This window comes from Talpa europaea, assembly GCF_964194135.1.
Source record: "Talpa europaea genome assembly, chromosome: 6".
In the NCBI taxonomy this organism is placed as follows: domain Eukaryota; kingdom Metazoa; phylum Chordata; class Mammalia; order Eulipotyphla; family Talpidae; genus Talpa; species Talpa europaea.
Window position 1 is genome coordinate 61,606,039 of NC_140072.1, and position 20,022 is coordinate 61,626,060.

The 20,022-nt window shown below is 37.2% G+C and overlaps 1 protein-coding gene across 2 annotated transcripts in view; it reads right to left on the reverse strand.

Annotated features, from left to right (window-relative positions):
- Positions 1-20,022, reverse strand: part of ACTR2 (actin related protein 2) — a gene marked incomplete at its 3' end in the record, with an annotated part of 34,927 nt that overhangs the window by 10,616 nt on the left and 4,289 nt on the right. Inside the window, exons 2-6 of one of the 2 annotated variants that reach the window (XM_084235478.1) lie at positions 16,400-16,510; positions 14,068-14,082; positions 10,670-10,885; positions 7,310-7,382; positions 2,861-2,997 (exon numbers count right to left, since the gene is read on the reverse strand). In XM_084235478.1, the coding sequence (XP_084091604.1) occupies positions 2,861-2,997; positions 7,310-7,382; positions 10,670-10,885; positions 14,068-14,082; positions 16,400-16,510 (552 nt within the window). The remainder of the gene's footprint in view (positions 1-2,860; positions 2,998-7,309; positions 7,383-10,669; positions 10,886-14,067; positions 14,083-16,399; positions 16,511-20,022) is intronic. The other variant, XM_084235477.1, reaches the window with a different exon arrangement.

Sequence of the window (20,022 nt, forward strand, 5' to 3'; positions counted from 1 at the left end):
GCCCAGGGCTCACCGTAACTCTTAATGGGTTAAAGTCTGCATAAGTTATTGCTCATTATATGTGTCACATCATAACAAATGCAATGGAAATAAGACCCTAAGTTCTTACTGAATATTTAAGAAATGAGGATATTAGTTACCATAAAAGGATTTATATTTCAGTTTCACAGAAAGTGACAGAATTAAGTTCCTAAATAATAAATGAATAACAAAGCTAAAAAAACCAAAACACACAAAACAAGCTATTTTTAGAAGCACTACCTGAGTATTAATGTCTAGATAGTGTTGATTATCAAAGTCTATTAATAAAGTTCTCATCACAGCAGGAAAAAAGTTACAACTGAGTAATGATACATGTGATCTTTTCATAGTATATACAAATATTACATCATAATGTGGTATATCACAACGTTGTATGTCAATTTTAGGTTTTTAAAAATCTATTAATATTATTTTAGTACTGAATTCCTATAATTGGCAATTTGCTTAATCAATGCCATATTCAGGAAATACCCCTAGGTCTTAGAAAAAGTTTTACCCCTAGCTTCTTTCTTTCTTTTTTTTTTTTAAAGATTTTATTTATTTATTTATACAAGCACTGGGTATAGTCAGAAGCGTGGGAGGGTGAGAGAATTCACCAGAGCTAGAGCAGAGAGCAGAGCAGGCAGAAGGACCGAAGTACACTGCTGAGGGGAGCAGCGGGCGGCAGGAGAGGTCTGCGCGCCATGCGGGACCCTCCTCCGGTGGCCGGGGATCGAACCAGTGCTGCAGAGGCTGCGGGCAGCTTTGCAACCCAGCACTCAACCGCTCGCCACCAGTGAAGCCCTACCCCTAGTTTCTAATATTATGCTGACACATATTAGATGGGAAATACCATTTGTTCGATAAGTCAACCCCTCTGACAGAAACAAAATAAAAATATAATAAATACAATAGGACTTTCATATGAAAACTTAAAAATGAGTCCCCTAAACTTTGTTTATGTGCAAAAGAAGACCTGTGGAAACTCCTTTCCTGGCTATCCTCAGACAGAATTTTGGCTTAGAATGAAAATAAAATTTTCATTAACTTAATCTTACTATTACTCTAAATGAGACTAAAAGAACCCAATGTCAAGGTGAAGACTTAATGCAACCCAATTTATTGCACAGCTGTTACCCTAGAATTGTTTTTCAATAGCTTCACCACTGACATTTTTGACCCTGTAACTTTTTCTTGTGGGAGAGGCCCTGTTCAGTATGGGATGTTCAGTAGCATTCCCACCAAAAAAGTCTCAGACACTGATGTCCTCTGGGGGGCAGCACTGTCTCTGATTGGGAGCCAAAGACCTGGACAGACTACATTAATTACAGGACTCTGGTACAGACAATATTCTAAACATTTTTTGTATTAAAGAAATACACATGACTCCAAGTAGTGGCCTTAAAAGCTTTCTTCAGCAACTTTCTAAAGAAAATTATAACTAATTAAAAATCCAGAAGTAAACTTTAAAATAGTAAATGTTAGGGATAGAAAATTCTCTCACACTCCCCCAGAGAACAGCTGCATTTCTGCACTGACATTGCAGCTGGGACTGTCCTTTGTTTCAAGGACTAGATGAGACCTAGCAGGTATGCAAGGGGTAGTTCCAATCAGTCCATAGCAAAAAGCATGAAAAGGTATGCATAATTGAGAAGGATCCCTTGCCACCCAGAAAGGAAAAAACCCTACTGCTTTGATGGCCTTAGTACAGCTCTCTAGCTTTTCTGAGACTGCCTTCCTGTGCAGTGTACTTTTGCTTCCTAATAAACTCTGTTGTTGGGCCTCCCTGGTGGCGCAGGTGGTTGAGCACAGCACTGTGACGCTGTCAGCAGCCTCTGCAGTTTGGGTTTGATCCTGACCGGCCAGGGAGCTACCCACATGGCACCGCAGACCTCTCCTGTCTTGCACACTGCTTCCCTCAGCAGTGTATTTCAGTCAGTCTGCCTGTTCTGTTCTGCACTCTGTCTCTGGTGAATGCTCTCACCCTCCTGCACATCTGGCCTGTACCCATCTAGAGAGGCACCAAAGACCCTCAGGTGTCTTGGTCCCCAACATAAACACTAAAAATGGATATATTCCATGAAAACTACTAGAAATTAGTTTGGCACTAGGCCCTTTTTTAAATTGATTATCATTAATTCTCTCACTCCATTTTATGCAAAAGGATAAAATAAGGCAATGCAATCAAGAGTATAGCTTTTTTTTTTTTTAAAAAAAAACAGGTTAGTTCTTTCTCTCACCATGTTATTTTTTTTTTTTTTAAGATTTATTTATTTATACAATAACCAGGGTACAGGCCAGATGCACGGGAGGGTGAGAGGATTCACCAGAGACAGAGCAGGGAACAGAACAGGCAGACTGACGAAGTACACTGCTGAGGGGAGCAGAGGGCACGGCAGGAGAGGTCTGCCACACCATGTGGGATTCTCGCTGGCAGGCCAGGATTGAACACACACTGCAGAGGCTGCAGACATCTTCACAGTGCAGTGCTCAACCGCCTGTGCCACCAGGGAGGCCCAAGAATATAGCTTATTAACATATACCTGCTCAAAGAAAAGTTTTATAGCAGAAAAGGCTGCCAAAATTATTCAAGGAAGTTTTAGGGTCTCTTCCATCTTTAAAACATCTCTCTAACCTATTTCTCAGGAATAGCACATATATTTATTTAATGAAATTATGTGTTTTCATTATCTTGGAAATCATGTATGCAAATCTAATTGGTCCATTTCTCTGGTGGTGCAGAAGAAATGACAGAATCCTGAGATGATATATTCAATTTTGTGTTGTCAGTAAACGCCAACTACAAAATCTAATTTCTGTGATATTTTCTTATCCTTACCTTGATGAGATACCTGGTAATATCCCTCCCAGCAATATCCAGTCTCCTGGTAAGGTGAGGGAGAGAAAAGCCTTCATAAACTGGGCAAATATGAGTTACACCATCTCCAGAGTCCACCACTACTCCAGTCAATAAACCTGTATAAGAATCATGAAGTTTTAAATAAAGCAAAATCAGAAAAATCAAAACCAGCAAATTTCAGATATTAGTATAAAAGCCACACTAGAAACTTCAAATGGAATGGTTTATTATTTGCTCGTTCTGCAATTTGTTTCTAATAAACTCAGTCCTCTCACCTATCTCTTGTGAGACTTTGAGGCTAATTATGTGCTACACCCCAGAAGACGGGAAGAAAGAGATGCTGAACCTTAGGACTAAAAAATTAAACATGTTCTTAAAGCTCAATACAATTCATTTTTCTTTCCAATTCAATGTTGACCCCAGAGTTCACCTGACATTAAACTTTCTGTAGCATCATGAACAACTTACAAAACCACTGGAAAAGCATTACACAAGTTAATAAATCAGCTGAAATAATCTAGCTCTTTATTATTTTTGTCATATCATATATTCAAAACTGCTGTTTTGGAGAAATGCCTGATGGTACTAGACAGCTAGAAATCTGAGAACAACTTATTTTGGCCAGCCACAGGATCATTTCAATTATTCACCCAAAACCAGAATGTCAATGTCAGGTAAACTTTATTGTCAAAGAACAGCAAAGAATTTGCCTTATCATATGTGCTATTTAAAAGCATATATGGGGCCTCCCTGGTGGCGCAGCGGTTGAGCGCTGGGTTGCGAAGCTGCCCGCAGCCTCTGCAGCACCGGTTCGATCCCCGGCTGCTCCCCGGCCACCAGAGGAGGGTCCCGCATGGCGCGCAGACCTCTCCTGCCGCCCGCTGCTCCCCTCAGCAGTGTACTTAGGTCCCTCTGCCTGCTCTGCTCCCTGCTCTGGCTCTGGTGAATTCTCTCACCCTCCCGCGCTTCTGACTGTACCCAGTGCCTGTATAAATAATAAATAAATAAATCTTAAAAAAAAATAAATAAATAAAAGTATATATGTATGTTAAAGTATATATGGCTGCAAAAGTTAGATTTCCACCTTTTCCACCAAAGTACATTCAGGGAAACTGAGCAAGCAAACTTTCTAACTCATATTTTCTAATAGAAAAAAAATTTTTTTAACCAAAATACGCAATATCTATACCTTACTTAAAACCCTACTAATCATTTCCCCATCCCTAAACAGGCTTTCTCCCTTTCTTTTAGAACCATTAACTTGCATTCATTCTGGTATCTAATTGTAATGATTTGTCTTCGAATACATTTACTCCTAGTTTCTCCTTCTGAAGCTGGTATGTCTTTCCTTAAGTGATGCTATAAACCACGCAAGACTCATACATACTGGCTTTTAATGTTGCATTTTTTTAAACGAGACCTACTGCCAAAAAAAAAAAAAAAAAAAGAGGACTATATAACCTCATTAATTGAAAAATACTCTTAGTAATATCAAGTAGAGCAGCGATTCACATTTTAATTTCCAAGCTGTACTTCCTAGTCAACCTCCCTTGATTTTCTATCATTCCCACCAGTTTACATATTGGCCTTTCCCTATATATATCTGACCTATCTCCAGTGCCACACCCTTTCATCACCGAACGAGCTATACTTTCACTTCACCCACTACAGATTCTTTTAAGGCCCCATCTAAATCTTACTTTTTCAGTGAAACCTTCTCTGACCATTCTAACCTCAAGCCTAGATTCCTTAATTCCAGTTATTCTTGTCAATCCTGTCTGTAACATGCAGTCAAACATAACTTCCTAAATCTTCCTAAATGGATGCCTTCTCTAATTCAAAAACCTTCCATGTATCTGAAAGCTTCTTCCTTCTTTAAAAAAATGTTTTAAACTAGTAGCACCAATCACCTTATTTATAAGGAGAATTTCACTCCACATTAGAGTTCTTTTTCTTTTAAAAGATTTATTTATGCATACAAGAATTGGGGAACAGGCCAGAGGTGTGGGGGGTGAGAGGATTCACTAGAGACAGAGTAGGGAAAAGAACAGGCAGACTGAAGTACACTGCTGAGAGGAGCAGCGAGCGAGACAGGAGAGGTCTGCTGCGCCATGTGGGTCACCTCTCTGGTTGGCTGGAGATCGAACTCGTGCTGCAGAGGCTGTGGATAGCTTCACAGTGCTGTGCTTAACCCCATGCGCCACCAGGGAGGTCCCAGATTAGAGTTCTTGTGGTTAATATTATTGCACTATCATTTCTCAAACTTAAGAATTCAACAATTAAACAAAAGTAGCTAAATATCGGGAATTAAGAAGGTGTCATTCATCAGACAGAAATTTGTGAATACTGCTAGAAAAATCTCTCTTAAGGTCAATTTTATTCAAATATAATTCAAACAAAAACTCACTTCAACAGAATAGACTCATCTCTAGTACCTAAATGGAACTATTATCCCAAGTTTCAAACTTAGATTGAACTTTTTAATACAGTTTTCCCAAAGTATTTTCTAAAATTATCTCTGAGGTTTCTTTTTCCTTTTTTTTTTAAAGATTTATTTATTTATACAGAGCTGGGGTACAGGTGAGAGGCGCAGGAGGGTGAGAGAATTCACCAGAGACAGAGCAGGGAGCAGAACAGGCAGACGACTGAAAACACTGCTGAGGGGAGCAGTGGGTGAGACAGGAGAGGTCTGCCGTGCCATGTGAGATTCTTGCCGGCCCACTGGGATCAAAGCCACGCTGCAGAGACTGCGGACAGCTTCACAGCACTGCGCTCAACCTGCTGTGCCACTGGGAAGGCCCTCTGAGGTTTATTTTTAATTGAAATAAAATTACCTAGATGCAGACAAGCACTCCTTCTTAAAGGAGTGATTTTTGATTCTTCCCTCAAAGGAAAAATTACTCACAGAGCTGTAATCCCCTTAACAGCAGGGAGACCATGTCTACCTTACTCACTGCTGTATCCTTTGCACTTAAACAGGGTGTGCAATGCACAAGTTATACTTGGTGAGCAAATAAAGCTTCTTTAAAAATTTAATTCCCCCCCAAATTCTAAGTAGTACTAAAGACAGTTAAAAATAACAACTCAACAGATCTTTTTTCAAGGTGATTTTTACTAATTCATATGTGAAATCACATGGATCAAGATAATATGAAAGTTTGTCTTCTAAGTACTATGTCTTTGACCCTGCCTATGTAATAAGTTCTGGGACTAAGCCCACTTGCTACATCCCTCAAAAATCTCTGACACACTGAATCAAAATATGTTTCTCTATCTTGTCCCCATTAGACTTGGAATCCCCTGAGTGCATCTTTACATTTCCAGTGCTTAACAACTCCAAGGCACATATTTAACAGCCCCATAAGTTCTCTCTACCTGTCCAAATTGTATTTCTGATAGAGAGGGAGGCAGTTAATAATAGCAGGACCAAGGAAACTTCCCTGGTGGCGCAGCGGTTGAGCGCTGGGCTGCGAAGCTGCCCGGCCTCTGCAGTACCGGTTCGATCCCCAGCCACCGGCGAGGGTCCCACATGGCACAGCAGACTTCTCCTGCAGCGCCTGCTGCTCCCCTCAGCAGTGTATTTCGTCTGTCTGCCTGCTCTGTTCCCCGCTCTGGCTCTGGTGAATTCTCTCACCCTCCCACGTTTCTGACTGTACCCAGTGCTTGTATAAATAAATAAATAAATCTTAAAAAAAAAAAAAAAATGAAATAATAGCAGGACCAAGAAAACACCTCCAAGTGAGTATGGTACTCACAATAATCTGTCTTTTATGTATTTGACAATGATGTAAATAAGGAAAAATGAACTCTCTCTGTCATGTATGACCATCATGCTTCTTACACCAATCTTTTTTGATCTCTGCATACTTTTTAAAAAAAGATTTATTTATTTATGCATACAAGATCTGGGGTACAGGCCAGAGGTGCGGGAAGGTAAGAGGATTCACCAGAGACAGAGTGGGGAGCAGAACAGGCAGACTGACTGAAAGTCACTGCTGTGGGGAGCTGCAGGTGAGTCAGGAGAAGTCTGCTGCGCCATGTGGGTTGCTCCCTGGCCGACCAGGGATCGAACTTGTGCTGCAGAGGCTTCCAGATAACTTCAGAGTGCTGTGCTTAACGCCTTGCGCCACCAGGGATGCCCTCTGTGTTTTTTTTTTTTTAACTTGAGACAATTCTGAGGAGAAATTCCATTTTCATTCTCAACTGCATAAACAATTTTTACTTAAAAGTAGCCTCAAAGAAGAGACCCTCCAACTTAAAAAGTCTCTTTTTACCTGAAGTTTCCTTCTTTGCTTAAAAAATAAAAATGTATATCATAATTTGACAACTTTCAGCTTTATGACACTGAAAAATCAAATTATTTGGACATAAAATACACTTAGTGAATCTTTTTAAATTTAATGTTTCTAAAAGTTAAGCTTCACCTACCTTGAGCATACAAAGTCAGAACTGCCTGGATGGCTACATAGACGCCAGAAAACTGGTAAGTTTCAAACATTACCTGAGTATACAGAAAGAAAAAAATATATATTGGTATTTATAAAGTTACAAAATATTGACACAGTTTCTTCACAGAGTAGATTATTTGCCTAAAATATAATCAATAGGCCAAACATCTTTCCCGCTCTTCTTGCCCCTACTAAAGTCCTGCTGTCACAAAGCTTCAACTTGGGGGACAGGTTTTTGGATATACACTGTATCCCCCAAGAATTTCAGACAAGCTACAAAGCTTGTAGTATGTATGGGTGTTTTTAGTTAATAATTAAAGTGTGGGGGGGGAAGCTTTCTGCATGTGAACAAGCCTTTCTTAACTGATGTCTTATAAGGGAAATATCTTATTCAAAGACAATTATAGAAACTGCTTAACTACATTAGGTACTGACGCTCTAATCACTCTTCCACCACCTGGGCTCAGACTGTGATTTTACCTTCAACAATTAAAAAAAAAAATTAGTAGAGAGACATTAAAATTAATGTTGGTGATTCCTGATTGTTGGCAGATATGAAAACTGGTTAGCTACTAAGACTGCCTTTTGAATCTAGGTTGTGGATCACTGTGAGATGAGCTATGCACTCTGGAAGGAAGAAGAGTTCCCCTGGCCATAACTGTGCTTCATATTTTATTGCTTGGATTAGTTCTGAACATCCTAAAGCATTTTTTCTGTCATCTATCATGAACACTCCTTGATTGGCTGGACCGACTACCACTCTAAATATCTACATATTTAGAAATTTTACAACAATGAGAACTATATGGAATTAAAATTTACAAATCTGAAATGCATACTCCTCAATTAAGCAACGAGATATTCTAACCAGTATTCTATCCCACCTCATCCATTACTCTCCCTCCACAGGGATGAAAATGGAAGAATGAGGCATTATTTGCAGTATTTGCATTATTTAACCTGAAAGTCTGCTTTTACTAAAAAGACCAGTAAAAAGTATTTGTAGCACTAAAACAACTTTCTGGATTAGCTTCAGGTAGGACACTATCAGTCATAGCCAAATTAACATTCACAGCAAACAAAATCTTAGAGGGCAGAGAGACCAATTTTTGTCATTTCTTGTAGATTAAAAAACACTCATGTCGCAGCCAAATTACTAGTATTTGAAAGAAGCATCCAGGCCTAATGTCATCTCCTTAACACTTTATTAGAAAGAAAACTTGTTTTCATTTTGACATCTTGTTACCTTCCTAAAGAGATTTCCTTGTATAGGAACCTTTTGGTTTAATGCAAAAAATATTTCTGCAGTCTGATTTTATAGTGTGTGGCTAAAAATAAACAGCATTACAAATGACTACTTATCATTAAGTGGTTGTAAATCATTTAGGGAGTGTAACATACAGTAAAATATGAACTAAAACAACAAAGTTCACCTTTGTTTTAGTGGTGAAAGGAGAGAAAAAAGGTATATTAAAATATGAACCAAAAAAGAGTAAGAATTCTGTAACTAAAACCAGGATCTTAAATTTTTAATACTTAATATCAAAACTGAGTCTTAATTCAGATTTTAAAATACTGACTTAATCTCTTCTACACCCCTTCCAAAACGTCCATGAACATCTAAACACAGTGACAGAGTAAAACAAAATAGTAAGTAATAACTGAAAAACTACCAAAACACACACCTTTTTATGTTTCTACCACATATATAACAAAATGAAAGACAATCTTAAAAAACTACTTATTTAAACTGTTAAGAATATAGATTTCTTGCTTTCTGTAACTGTTTATTTCGTCAGCTTTTTCGATCTCCTTTTGTCAACTTCTGCAATATCCCTGGTCCTTGGCCTTACCACTATCTACTCTTACTTCTTTGTGTACCATATTTATTTATTTATTAAATGTAAGACTACCACTTTTTAAATAGAATCATTCCTTTACTGTAAGATTTTTATTTATTTTTGCATAGAAGAACTGGGGGGTAGATCAGATGTATAGGGGGTGGGAGTATTCACCAGAGACAGAGCGGAGAGCAGAACAGGCAGATCTACTGAAATACATTGCTGAGGGGAGCAGCAGGCAAGAGGGGAGAGGTCTGCTGTGCCATATGTGGGTTAGCACCCTGCTTGGGGATCGAACTCAGGACACTCAGACCAATGTGGTGGTCTAGCTGAGACTTTAACCCCTAAGACACTAGGGATGTCCTGTGCCATATTATTTATATCCTGGTGATTCCCAGGTTTTATCTCCAGCCCCAGACTTTTCTCCTGAATTTCACCTAACCTATTCATATACTTGACATTTTTGCCTTAATATCTGATGAGGACCCTAAATCTAACATGTCTAAAAACTGAACTCCCAAATCCTGTCCCAGTCACCACAGTCTTTCCCCACTTCAGTTGACGGAAACCCGATCATCCAGCTGCTCAAATCAAAACCTTTGGCATTATCCCTATCTCCTCCCAAACCCCTATAACCTGTAACTAATGCATCAGGAAATTCTTTGGCCCACTCTTCAAAATAGGCCCACAACCTGGCTACTTCTCATTATTTCCACTGCTATTACCCCAATCTTAACCATCATTATCTTTTGCTTAATTGAGAAAAAGTGTCTAAACTAATCTATTTTTTCTCTTGCCTCTGTAAGATCTACCCTCAACAGAGTTGTCCAGAAAGTCTAAATCTGAGCATGTCTACTCCCCTTTTATTTCACTTATGGTAAAAATCTAATTCCCTTTAAGAGCTTACAAAGACTCTTAGATGATGTGACCATATTATTTTTCTGACCTCATCTCCTGTTGCTCTACCCCTCTTCACTTTTAGCCTCGAGCCACACTGGCCTCCTTGCTGCCTCTCTAACATGCCAAGTTTGTTCCCATCTTAAGATCTTTACACTCTATTCCCTTTGTCTGGGATGGTCATCCTTCATATACCCTGGCTAGCTCTCTTACTGTCTTTACTTAAACATCACATTCTCATGAAGGCCTATCACCACATGTATAAATGCAACCTTCCCTGCTTCCCATCTCCTCTAACCTGTTCTTTTTCGGCCCCTTTAAAATCTATTGTCTTCTAACTATTTAATTCACCTACCTGGAGGGAGAAGAGGGGCAGCTGGTTTCTCTGTTAGAATGTAAGCTCCATGGCAACAAGATTTGTTTCGTTTACTGATAAATCTACTTAGAAATAATAACTAGCATATAGTTAGGGAATCATAAATAGGATCTGGGAGGAAAATAACTATTTTAGTCCCTTTATCCTTAACAACCAAGGTATAGTGAGACTGTTTGCTTTGTTACATGACAGAAACACCAATATAAATATCTCTCCAAAATCTTACCTCTACAATCTTCTCTCTGTTTTTAGTTGGATTCATAGGAGGTTCTGTGAGTAAGATTTTACAATTTCTGGTATCTATGTTTAGTTTCTCTGGTCCAAATGTATAGTCCCACAGGTGTTTCATATCATCCCAATTTCGTACAATGCCATTTTCCATAGGGTAGTTAACTTCTAACATCGAGCGTAATTCACTTGCCTCATCACCAACCATAAGATCCTAGAAAATTATAATATCAAAGCTTTAGACCAGTCAATTTTTTGCTTAAAATATCTCCAGAAAATTACATTCCCATGATATTTTGGAAAACTTGGGAATAATTAATTTTAACCTTTTTGGCACTTTCAAATAAAGTTCTTCATTTCACGTTTTAAAACTCTTCTTTCAAGAACAGTCATTTGCAACGTTGTACCATGAATAATAAAGTTTTATGTATGTGGTTTAAATCAATAAATGGACCTTACCTTTAATACATGTTTCCAAAAGAAGAGCATTAGCACAAATAAACCCCACATTTTCATATTTTGGAGGGATTTGTATGAGATTTCATCTGTTTCTTTTGCTCAAATGTTCAAAAAATAAGGCCTGTGATATGTGAAATAGCACATCAGGGGGAAAAAACTTGAAGAAAAATGCTTAACACATACAGCACATTTCTTTGTACTAAATCAAAATAGGTGTAAATACTATAAAGCATAATGAAAGAAACAAAAAATGAAATGATCCCTTATAACACTGTAATAACACATTTGTGCACCACTTGTAAATTTCACAAACTTCTATTTACATATGCCTGAATTAGAACTGAAATTAAGTTTCTATATATCTCACACCAGAAGACTGAGAATTTGCAGATATAAAAAACTTATGACTCAAGAAAATAACTTTTTTTAAAAGTATCTCATGAGCATTATGTTCAATCTTAAAGTGTGATAATGAAAAACTATACTATCACACATGAAAAGAATACTCACAAGTGTTATCTCCAATGAAAGCATACTTAGCACAACCCACATTTGAGAAGGCTAATAATGTCCTAGAACTTGAAATTTTTATTTTAGAAATCAGCTAGCCAAGGTATTAACTGATCTTCATTTCTACATGTACTGATGAAATCAATTAAAAAAATAACTAGTATCAGAAATAAGTATTTACTATACAACCTGAAGTTTAAATTATGGGAAAATAAAGGAAACAGCAAAATTAACATATGACACCTTATATACACACATACATACATACAAATAAAACTTCAAAAAATAACAATCAAATTCCTGGGAAATCCACTGAAAGCAAAACAAAAAGGGAAAACAAAGTTAAAGCAGATGCTAAAATGTTCACTAAAACTTCTGTACAAAGAATTTCTTATAAATCTACTTCAGTATAACATATTACTCAAACTTATTATTGTTCTGAATTATTTAACAGAAAAAGGCAAAACAAAAATCTGTAATTATGAATTCCAGTTAATGACATGCATATGGTGAATTATTTAGGGAACAGTATACTAGATATTTTGAATGTATCAAAAAAGAAGATGGATGGGTAGGATATGCGGTAAGTCAGTATAGTACATATTAATATCAGAATCTAGGTGATGGATGCATGGTTTGCACTATAAAATTCTTTCAACTTTGCTATTCCAAACACTTCTTAATAAAATATTAGGAGGAGAAAATCATTATCTGCAAGTTTATGTATTACTTTTGGCAATGCACAAATTCAATTTAGAAAATAATTTTATTACTTCCCTCTAGACTATACCTTTCATTGTGTTGTACAAAGTGATAGTTCATATAATTAATATATGTTCACAGCCATATTTCAATGAACTTAAGAGTCTGATCTGATTTCATTAAATATTTTCTTTTTAGTCCATGTAAGAACAGGGGCTTATGTGTGTCTGATCCAATTTCAACTCAAAATAAAAGTCTCATGTATTGGAGGTACACAGTATAAAGAATTAACTGAAAGAAAAAGTCTGGCATGGAGTATACTAGCTATTCCTCTGAACAAATTTAATTAAAAAATCCTAAAACACGTTCCCTAGCACATTTCAGTTTCCCAAAACCAAAATGCCAAGAACATTATGTAACTTGCCCTCACACCTCAGAAACAAGTTATAAGCAATCAGACCAAGCCTTAAATTTTTACCACCTCCCTCACTGGAACTTAAACCCAAATCTATTAACTGAAAGAATGAAAAATTATAGTAAATGTTTGAGATGCTTTTCAAAGGTGTTCCAAGGGCATTTATATTTAATGAAAAGCAGGTATATAGATTCTATTTGCCAAGAAGTACTTTGAATAAAGTCACCTCAAACTAAAAAAAATAGAGCAAACACAAATTTTAAAACCTAGGTAAATTCCTAGAAGGAAATTACATAAGAAACATTTATTGAATCAAACCTATAATGTTCTCTACACTCTTAATCTCCTTACGATTTTAAGGGAAATGTATGATTCTTTTATTTATGATAAATATAGGAACTTCTTTTTATTAATTTTTATTCAAAAGCTTTTATTTATTCAAATGAAAACCCTACAAAGTTACCGTTACTACTTAAAATATACCTTTAGAAATGCCTGATACTCAACCTTGTCAAAGCAGCTTACAAATAATATTAAAAGCAAAACTGAAAATATCTATATGGTGCTCAGATTATCACAGAAATACATAATGAATGAGTCAGTAGTTTGGGATGTGCCCAGGAAGCTTCTAATGAAAAAGAAATAGACTCCATGCAATGATATTTATTTACGGAGAAAACCTGTTATTATGGAAAAGTTTTATAAGATTGTCATCTTTTTACCCTCTGAAAACGCTATAAAATACGCTAATCAATAAGGATCGTTTAGAAAGCTAGTCATTCTCTTTTCCTACCATTTTAATACCTACAGCTTATGTGCATATTACATTTTCAATCAGTTTATTAACTACACATAAGATACAATACTAGATGCAAATATACAGAGGCTGTGTAAGGCAATGTTCAATTTAACACTGGTCAACAAGTGAGTATATCGGAATTTAACAACCTCACTGCAATCTTCTAGATCACACATAGTTTACATAAAACCAAGTACTTGGCTTCTATTATTATGCACACCACACTCCATTTTAATTATGACATTCATCTAAAAGAAACACATGGAAACAATTCAAAACTATGTTAGTTATTAGTTCTGGTTTGGTCCATTTATGCAATCAGGAAAGTATAGGACTTAATTAGTTGCTACCAAATTGAAGCAATGAAAAAGGTTAAAAATCAAAGTACTTAAAATTAAAATATGGAATTACCCCCCTCCCCAACACTAAAGGGACACAAAACAACAACAACTACTGTCCCATCAAGCAAAAGTGGAAAACAAACAGAGAGCATGTGTGTAACCTCACTTACCATCTTTTTGTTATTCTACTTCAACAGGTCAAGAAAGGTGAAGAGAGAGAAGGTAGAAGTAAGAGTCAGAAAAGGCCTACATAAAATACTCACTGAAAGTTTTAAACATACAAGCAATAAGAGACAAATTAGGTCGAGGTCAGATGCAGTACTACTATATTTTATGGAGTTAATAAATCAGGGCCAAATTAACATGGACAGTTATTACTCCTAAATGAAAGTTAACTTGTTAAACAATTTAAATATTCAGTTTTTTTAAAGTCTACCACCACATTTGAGCTAACAACACACAAAAATTATGTCAATCCACTAGGCATAGGAATTCCAAAAAAGCTGAGTTTCTTTAATTCATTACTGAATTTAAAAGCCTTAGTTAAGGAAAATAAATGATAACAGAAAAGGTCTGAACAGGTACAGGGTAAATTTAGAGTTGTTTTTTCAAGCTCTATTTAATCAAGTTAAATTTGACAAGACTTTCTTACTATTTGCTACTGGAAGAACAGATTAACTTGAAAGACTTAAAAGATTGAGCAGATTGAACAGAACTGACCCAACAGAACACAGAATAACAAACCATACAAGCAAATGCTATTGGGGAATTCCTTAGCAAAAATAGCTTAACAGAATATTGACTAGTTTCATTTTTATCGCTTGGTCTTTTTTGGGTAACAATTTATTTATTTATAAATACAAGAACTGAGGTCTGGGTGATTAGGCCAGAGGTGCAGGGGGTGAGAGGATTCACCAGAGACAGAGTGGGGAACAGAATAGGCAGAGTGACTGAAAATACACTGCTGAGGAGAGCAGCAAGCAAGACAGGAGAGGTCTGCTGCGCCATGTGGGTAGCTCCCTGGCCGGCTGGGGATTGAACTCGTGCTGCAGTGGCTGCGGATTGCTTCAAAGTGCTGTGTTTAACCCTTTGCACCACCAGGGAGGCCCTCTATCACTTGGTCTTAAAAAGCAAGAAAGTGGGAGTGAAAAGAGATAATTTTCTGTGTCTATGCTGAAGAATGAAAGTGGCTCTATGTGATGTATCTTTTTTAAATCCTCAAGTATTACTGCCCATAAAGTACATAAAAAAGCCAATTTTCTTTGAAAGCCTGAGACTGAATAAAAAGTATGACTTTCAACTTCATTAAAAAAGCTTATTCTTAACAATATTAGCTAAACTTTAAATTCATTTATGATTGAATTCAATGAGAATGAAAGGAGTTCACAAAAAGAGAATAAAGAAACCCTGAAATTTTTCCAAAGAAAAGACCCTAAAAATAGCACCCTCATATTGAGAGTCCCATCTGATTGTAAAGTAACAGGCCAGATGATTCATTATCTTAAGTCTTCAAAAAAACTAACAAAGAACCTAAATTTTAGTTTGTATTTTTATTGTGTAACTCAATTCTCTAGTCTCAACAGCAGAGAGCTACCAAGTAGCAAATCTCTACCACCTATTGTCACCTATCTAGATATCTCAACCAAATGTCCCAAAGAGGTACACCCTATCTCATATTTCGAATGACTCATAAACCTAACAGTCTTGCCTAAGACTGTACAGACCAACAATGCTAGTTTGTTCACAAATAATTCAGTAGAGAGCCCCTAAATTCAACGAGGCCACGTGAAGAATTTAAGTCAACTGCTAACCACTGTCTTTTTTGATTGTTTTATGCTTTTTCCCCTGAAGTATCATAAGTCCCAGATGATTTCCAATCCCTTTAATGTAGGGAAAAATGTATTCTCCTTAATGTTGAGTCTCTTATGGTAAGTACAGTGAACAGAAATGACAACCTGCCCTCTTCTCTCCTTGTGGTCAGATAAACAATGCAAGGTCAAATAAAAACTTGCATGGCTTTCTCCTGCACATTATGGAAATCAACTATTTTATTAGTGAAAAGAGGAACCAATCAGATTTGCATCTGTGTTTTCCTGACTAGTTATATTAAAAAGTAGAGGAACCAGGCCATGAGAACATCGAAAAGTCAGTTTCCAACTAACATAAAATGACAAATATATGGAATTGAAGGACATAAAATTCCTTTTAAAGATTATATCATGAACAGGACTCTATCACTAATACAGTTATCATACCAATATAAAAATCTTAGTATTTTACCTCATTCAGAGAACAGTGGCATCAAGCCATACTTAAAAAAAAAAAAAAAAGATGAAATTAACTTTAGTTTTTTTTTTTTTTTTGTGCCTTTGGATGTTGATGCAAGTTAAAATAAATTTTGCCCTTCCCTCTTGCTTGTCATGGCAATAATATTTTAAGCCTACTTAAATCAAAGAACACCTCACAGTTTCGACCCTCATTTATCAGTAAATAAAATATTACCTTGATTTCAATGTTTCCCACTTTGGTGGTTGATCTGATAATAGGTCTTCCAACCAAAGCTGGGAAGATGTGTTCTGGGAAGTTAGAGCCTGCATATCCACACTTCACAAACTGGAAGAGAATAGTAAAAGTGGGTTAGTGTCAAGATATTACACATACCCATTTTAAAACATATGAAAAATACCGCTTTGCATTTATACAATATTTTAAACTTCTGGTGCTTTCAAACCACCTGATGTAGTAACCCAATGTTTTCTATTTTGTCTTTTTATTTCCTTTATGGCACTGACTGTTAAAGAGTTCTTATTTACTTCTGGTTAACTACTTATTTAAGTCTCCCCACTTAGGGAAAGCCTCAGAAGAGCAGGGAGTTAAGTTGAGCAGCTCGCCCTGGAGCTAATGGCTAGAAGAGGCTCTGGAGCACACAGTGGTCACACAGGAAGTATTTGAGACTGGACAAATTCACTCAACAAATGCTAACAATTTTTAAGAGAAATGTTAGAAAATGAACACAACTAAATTAAATTCTTTTTTTTAAAAAAGATTTATTTTTATTTATTTATACAAGCACTGGGTACAGTCAGAAGCGCGGGAGGGTGAGAGAATTCACCAGAGCCAGAGCGGGGAGCAGAGCAGGCAGAAGGACCTAAGTACACTGCTGAGGGGAGCAAAGGGCGGCAGGAGAGGTCTGTGCACCATGTGGTACCCTCCTCTGGTGGCCAGGAAGCAGCCGGGGATTGAACCGGCGCTGCAGAGACTGAGAGCAGCTTCGCAACCTAGGGCTCAACCGCTGTGCCACCAGGGAGGCCCGAACTAAATTAAATTCTAAAGGAGGCTTTCATTCATGGCACACAATTCATTTAAGCAATTTCATTTTTCAAAATGAGAAAACCAAAAGGCATTGGAGCTAGCATCTTATTAAAATAAACATTTATTAGGTATTTTTGATATTTAGACTTTTACATGTCGATAAATGTATTTAGTAACACTAAGGAACATAATTTCATATTCAGATAGTGTACTTCTCCAAAGAGGGCATATCACTGATTCTGATTATACTTCCATTTTATGCATAACAAATTGATAGAAGATTAACAACTATAGTAACACTAAAAATAGACCAAGGGTTTTTAATTCTTATATGAATAACAGTCTGTTTAGTCTTATTTTGTAAAAGTGGACATGGCAAGGAAAAGGCTATTAAAAACCTGAGGGTAGGAAAGGAAGCAATATAAAAAGGAAATGTAATCAGGGTCTCTACCCTCCTTCTTAACAAATCTTTATTCAATTTAAGCCACACTGTGCAATGGTTTCTGTGTCAACTGATGAATCCCACTCCCAGAAGAGCATCTGGCACTTAGTAAGTACATATTAAATAACTGATCAATAAACATTAAAAGTTTTGCTGTGGGGCCTCCCCGGTGGTGCAGTGGTTGAGCGCTGGGTTGCGAAGCTGCCCGCAGCCTCTGCAGCGCCGGTTTGATCCCCGGCTGCTTCCCGGCCACTGGAGGAGGGTCCCGCATGGCGCGCAGACCTCTCCTGCCGCCTGCTGCTCTCCTCAGCAGTGTACTTCGGTCCTTCTGCCTGCTCTGCTCCCAGCTCTGGCTCTGGTGGATTCTCTCACCCTCCCGCGCTTCTGACTGTACCCAGTGCTTGTATAAACAAAACAAACAAATAAATAAAACATGCCTCTATAAAAAAAAAAAGTTCATTTTAAAAAAAAAAAGTTTTGCTGTGGATTTGAGAGTATGATACTACAATTACTTTAACATAGAGAAATTTAATATTGAGTAAATGTCGATTGTTCCATTGTTCTGAACACCATACCTTCTTTTAGAATTAATGAGAAAAGTACTATCTGTGACATGACAATACTAACACAAAGGTGGATGGAAACTATTAACCTACTGGTTGATAGGACTCCACTATGTACAACAAACTGGTATGCTGATAAAATTGAATAGTAATCTTAAACTTAGTGAATTTTTTTTAAATGTTTTTTATTTAAGTTGCTATTAAGTGTTTTTTTTTTTTTTTAAAGATTTATTTATTTATTTATACAAGCACTGGGTACAGTCAGAAGCGCGGGAGGGTAAGAGAATTCACCAGAGCCAGAGCGGGGAGCTGAGCAGGCAGAAGGACCGAAGTACACTGCTGAGGGGAGCAGCAGGCGGCAGGAGAGGTCTGCGCGCCATGTGGGACCCTCCTCCGGTGGCCGGGGAGCAGCCGGGGATTGAACCGGCGCCGCAGAGGCTGCAAGCAGCTTCGCAACCCAGCGCTCAACTGCTGCGCCACCAGGGAGGCCCTTAGTGATTTTTTAAAAAGATTTATTTACACAAGAACCGGGGTACAGGCCAGATGTGCGGGAGGGTGAGAGGATTCACCAGAGACAGAGCGGGGAACAGACCAGGCAGACTGACGAGAAACACACTGCTGAGGGGAGCAGCGGCCGAGACAGGAGAGGTCTGCGGCGCCATGTGGGACCCTTGCCAGCCGGCCGGGATCGAACCAGCGCTGCGCTCAAGCTCAACTGCCTGCTCCACCAGGGGAGGCCCAAACTTAATGATTTTTGACTAACCCACCACAATAGAAAAATTTTATATTTCAAAGATATCTATAAGTTTGTTGGAAATGATGTTGATGAAGTACAGCACATTCAGTTATAAATAGAGTAGAACATTTTGCCATCCAGAATTTCAAGTCTCTTATAAATAGAATTTTAAAAATATGTTAAAGTCATGACTTAAGCAGATTAGGCCATTTGAATGAAAAATCCGTTTGAAATTAGGAAGCTGCATATTTGGAATATCATATCTTCTCTGGTCATATGTACATTTTAGAATCTATGTAAAACATATTATTCAGGTATGTTTTATCCCAAACTCACAAAGTCCTGTTCAGTTACCAATGAGCTACTAAGGTTTGAGCATTTTGCAGGTACAGCTACTAACCATTTTTAATGCTACATTATAATTTTTATTGGTTCAAGGCTGTTGTTAGTGTGATATGATGCATAGGCTACAGATAACTACTTCCCCATTTGAATAGTGCCTGACAGGTAAGAACCAGAATATACTTTTCACCCTAAAAGAGTGTTAAACAGAGTTCAGACATACAAACTCATTTTCCACAGTCTTTTCAAATTATTTATCAATGTGACACAGAAGAAGTTAAGGGACAATGACCACAGAGGAAAAGAGTATTACCTACTAGTAATATTACTACTATTCTTTTCTAAATCCTAAACTTTCTTTTGTCCTTAAATCAAAATACAGCTTACTAGATAAGAACTAGAATGTATGGTAAAGGGAACCTCCCCTCAGTACTGCATACCCAGATAGCTATATAAATAAAAATTTACATGATCACCAGCCTAATATCATCATTAGTCATAATTTACATAGCTATTCCAAATATAGACAGTAAATACTATATGGATATTACATTCTTATGTTTTATCTCAAAATAATGAACAAATATGGACACTTGGCAGGAGGGAAATGTCCATTAGGCAGGCTGAAAGTCTCACTTACATGGGTGTAAACATTAAAAAAAAAAAAAAAAAAAAAAAAAAAGCACAGAATGGGGGCCTCCCTGATGGTGCAAGGGGTTAAGCACCGCGC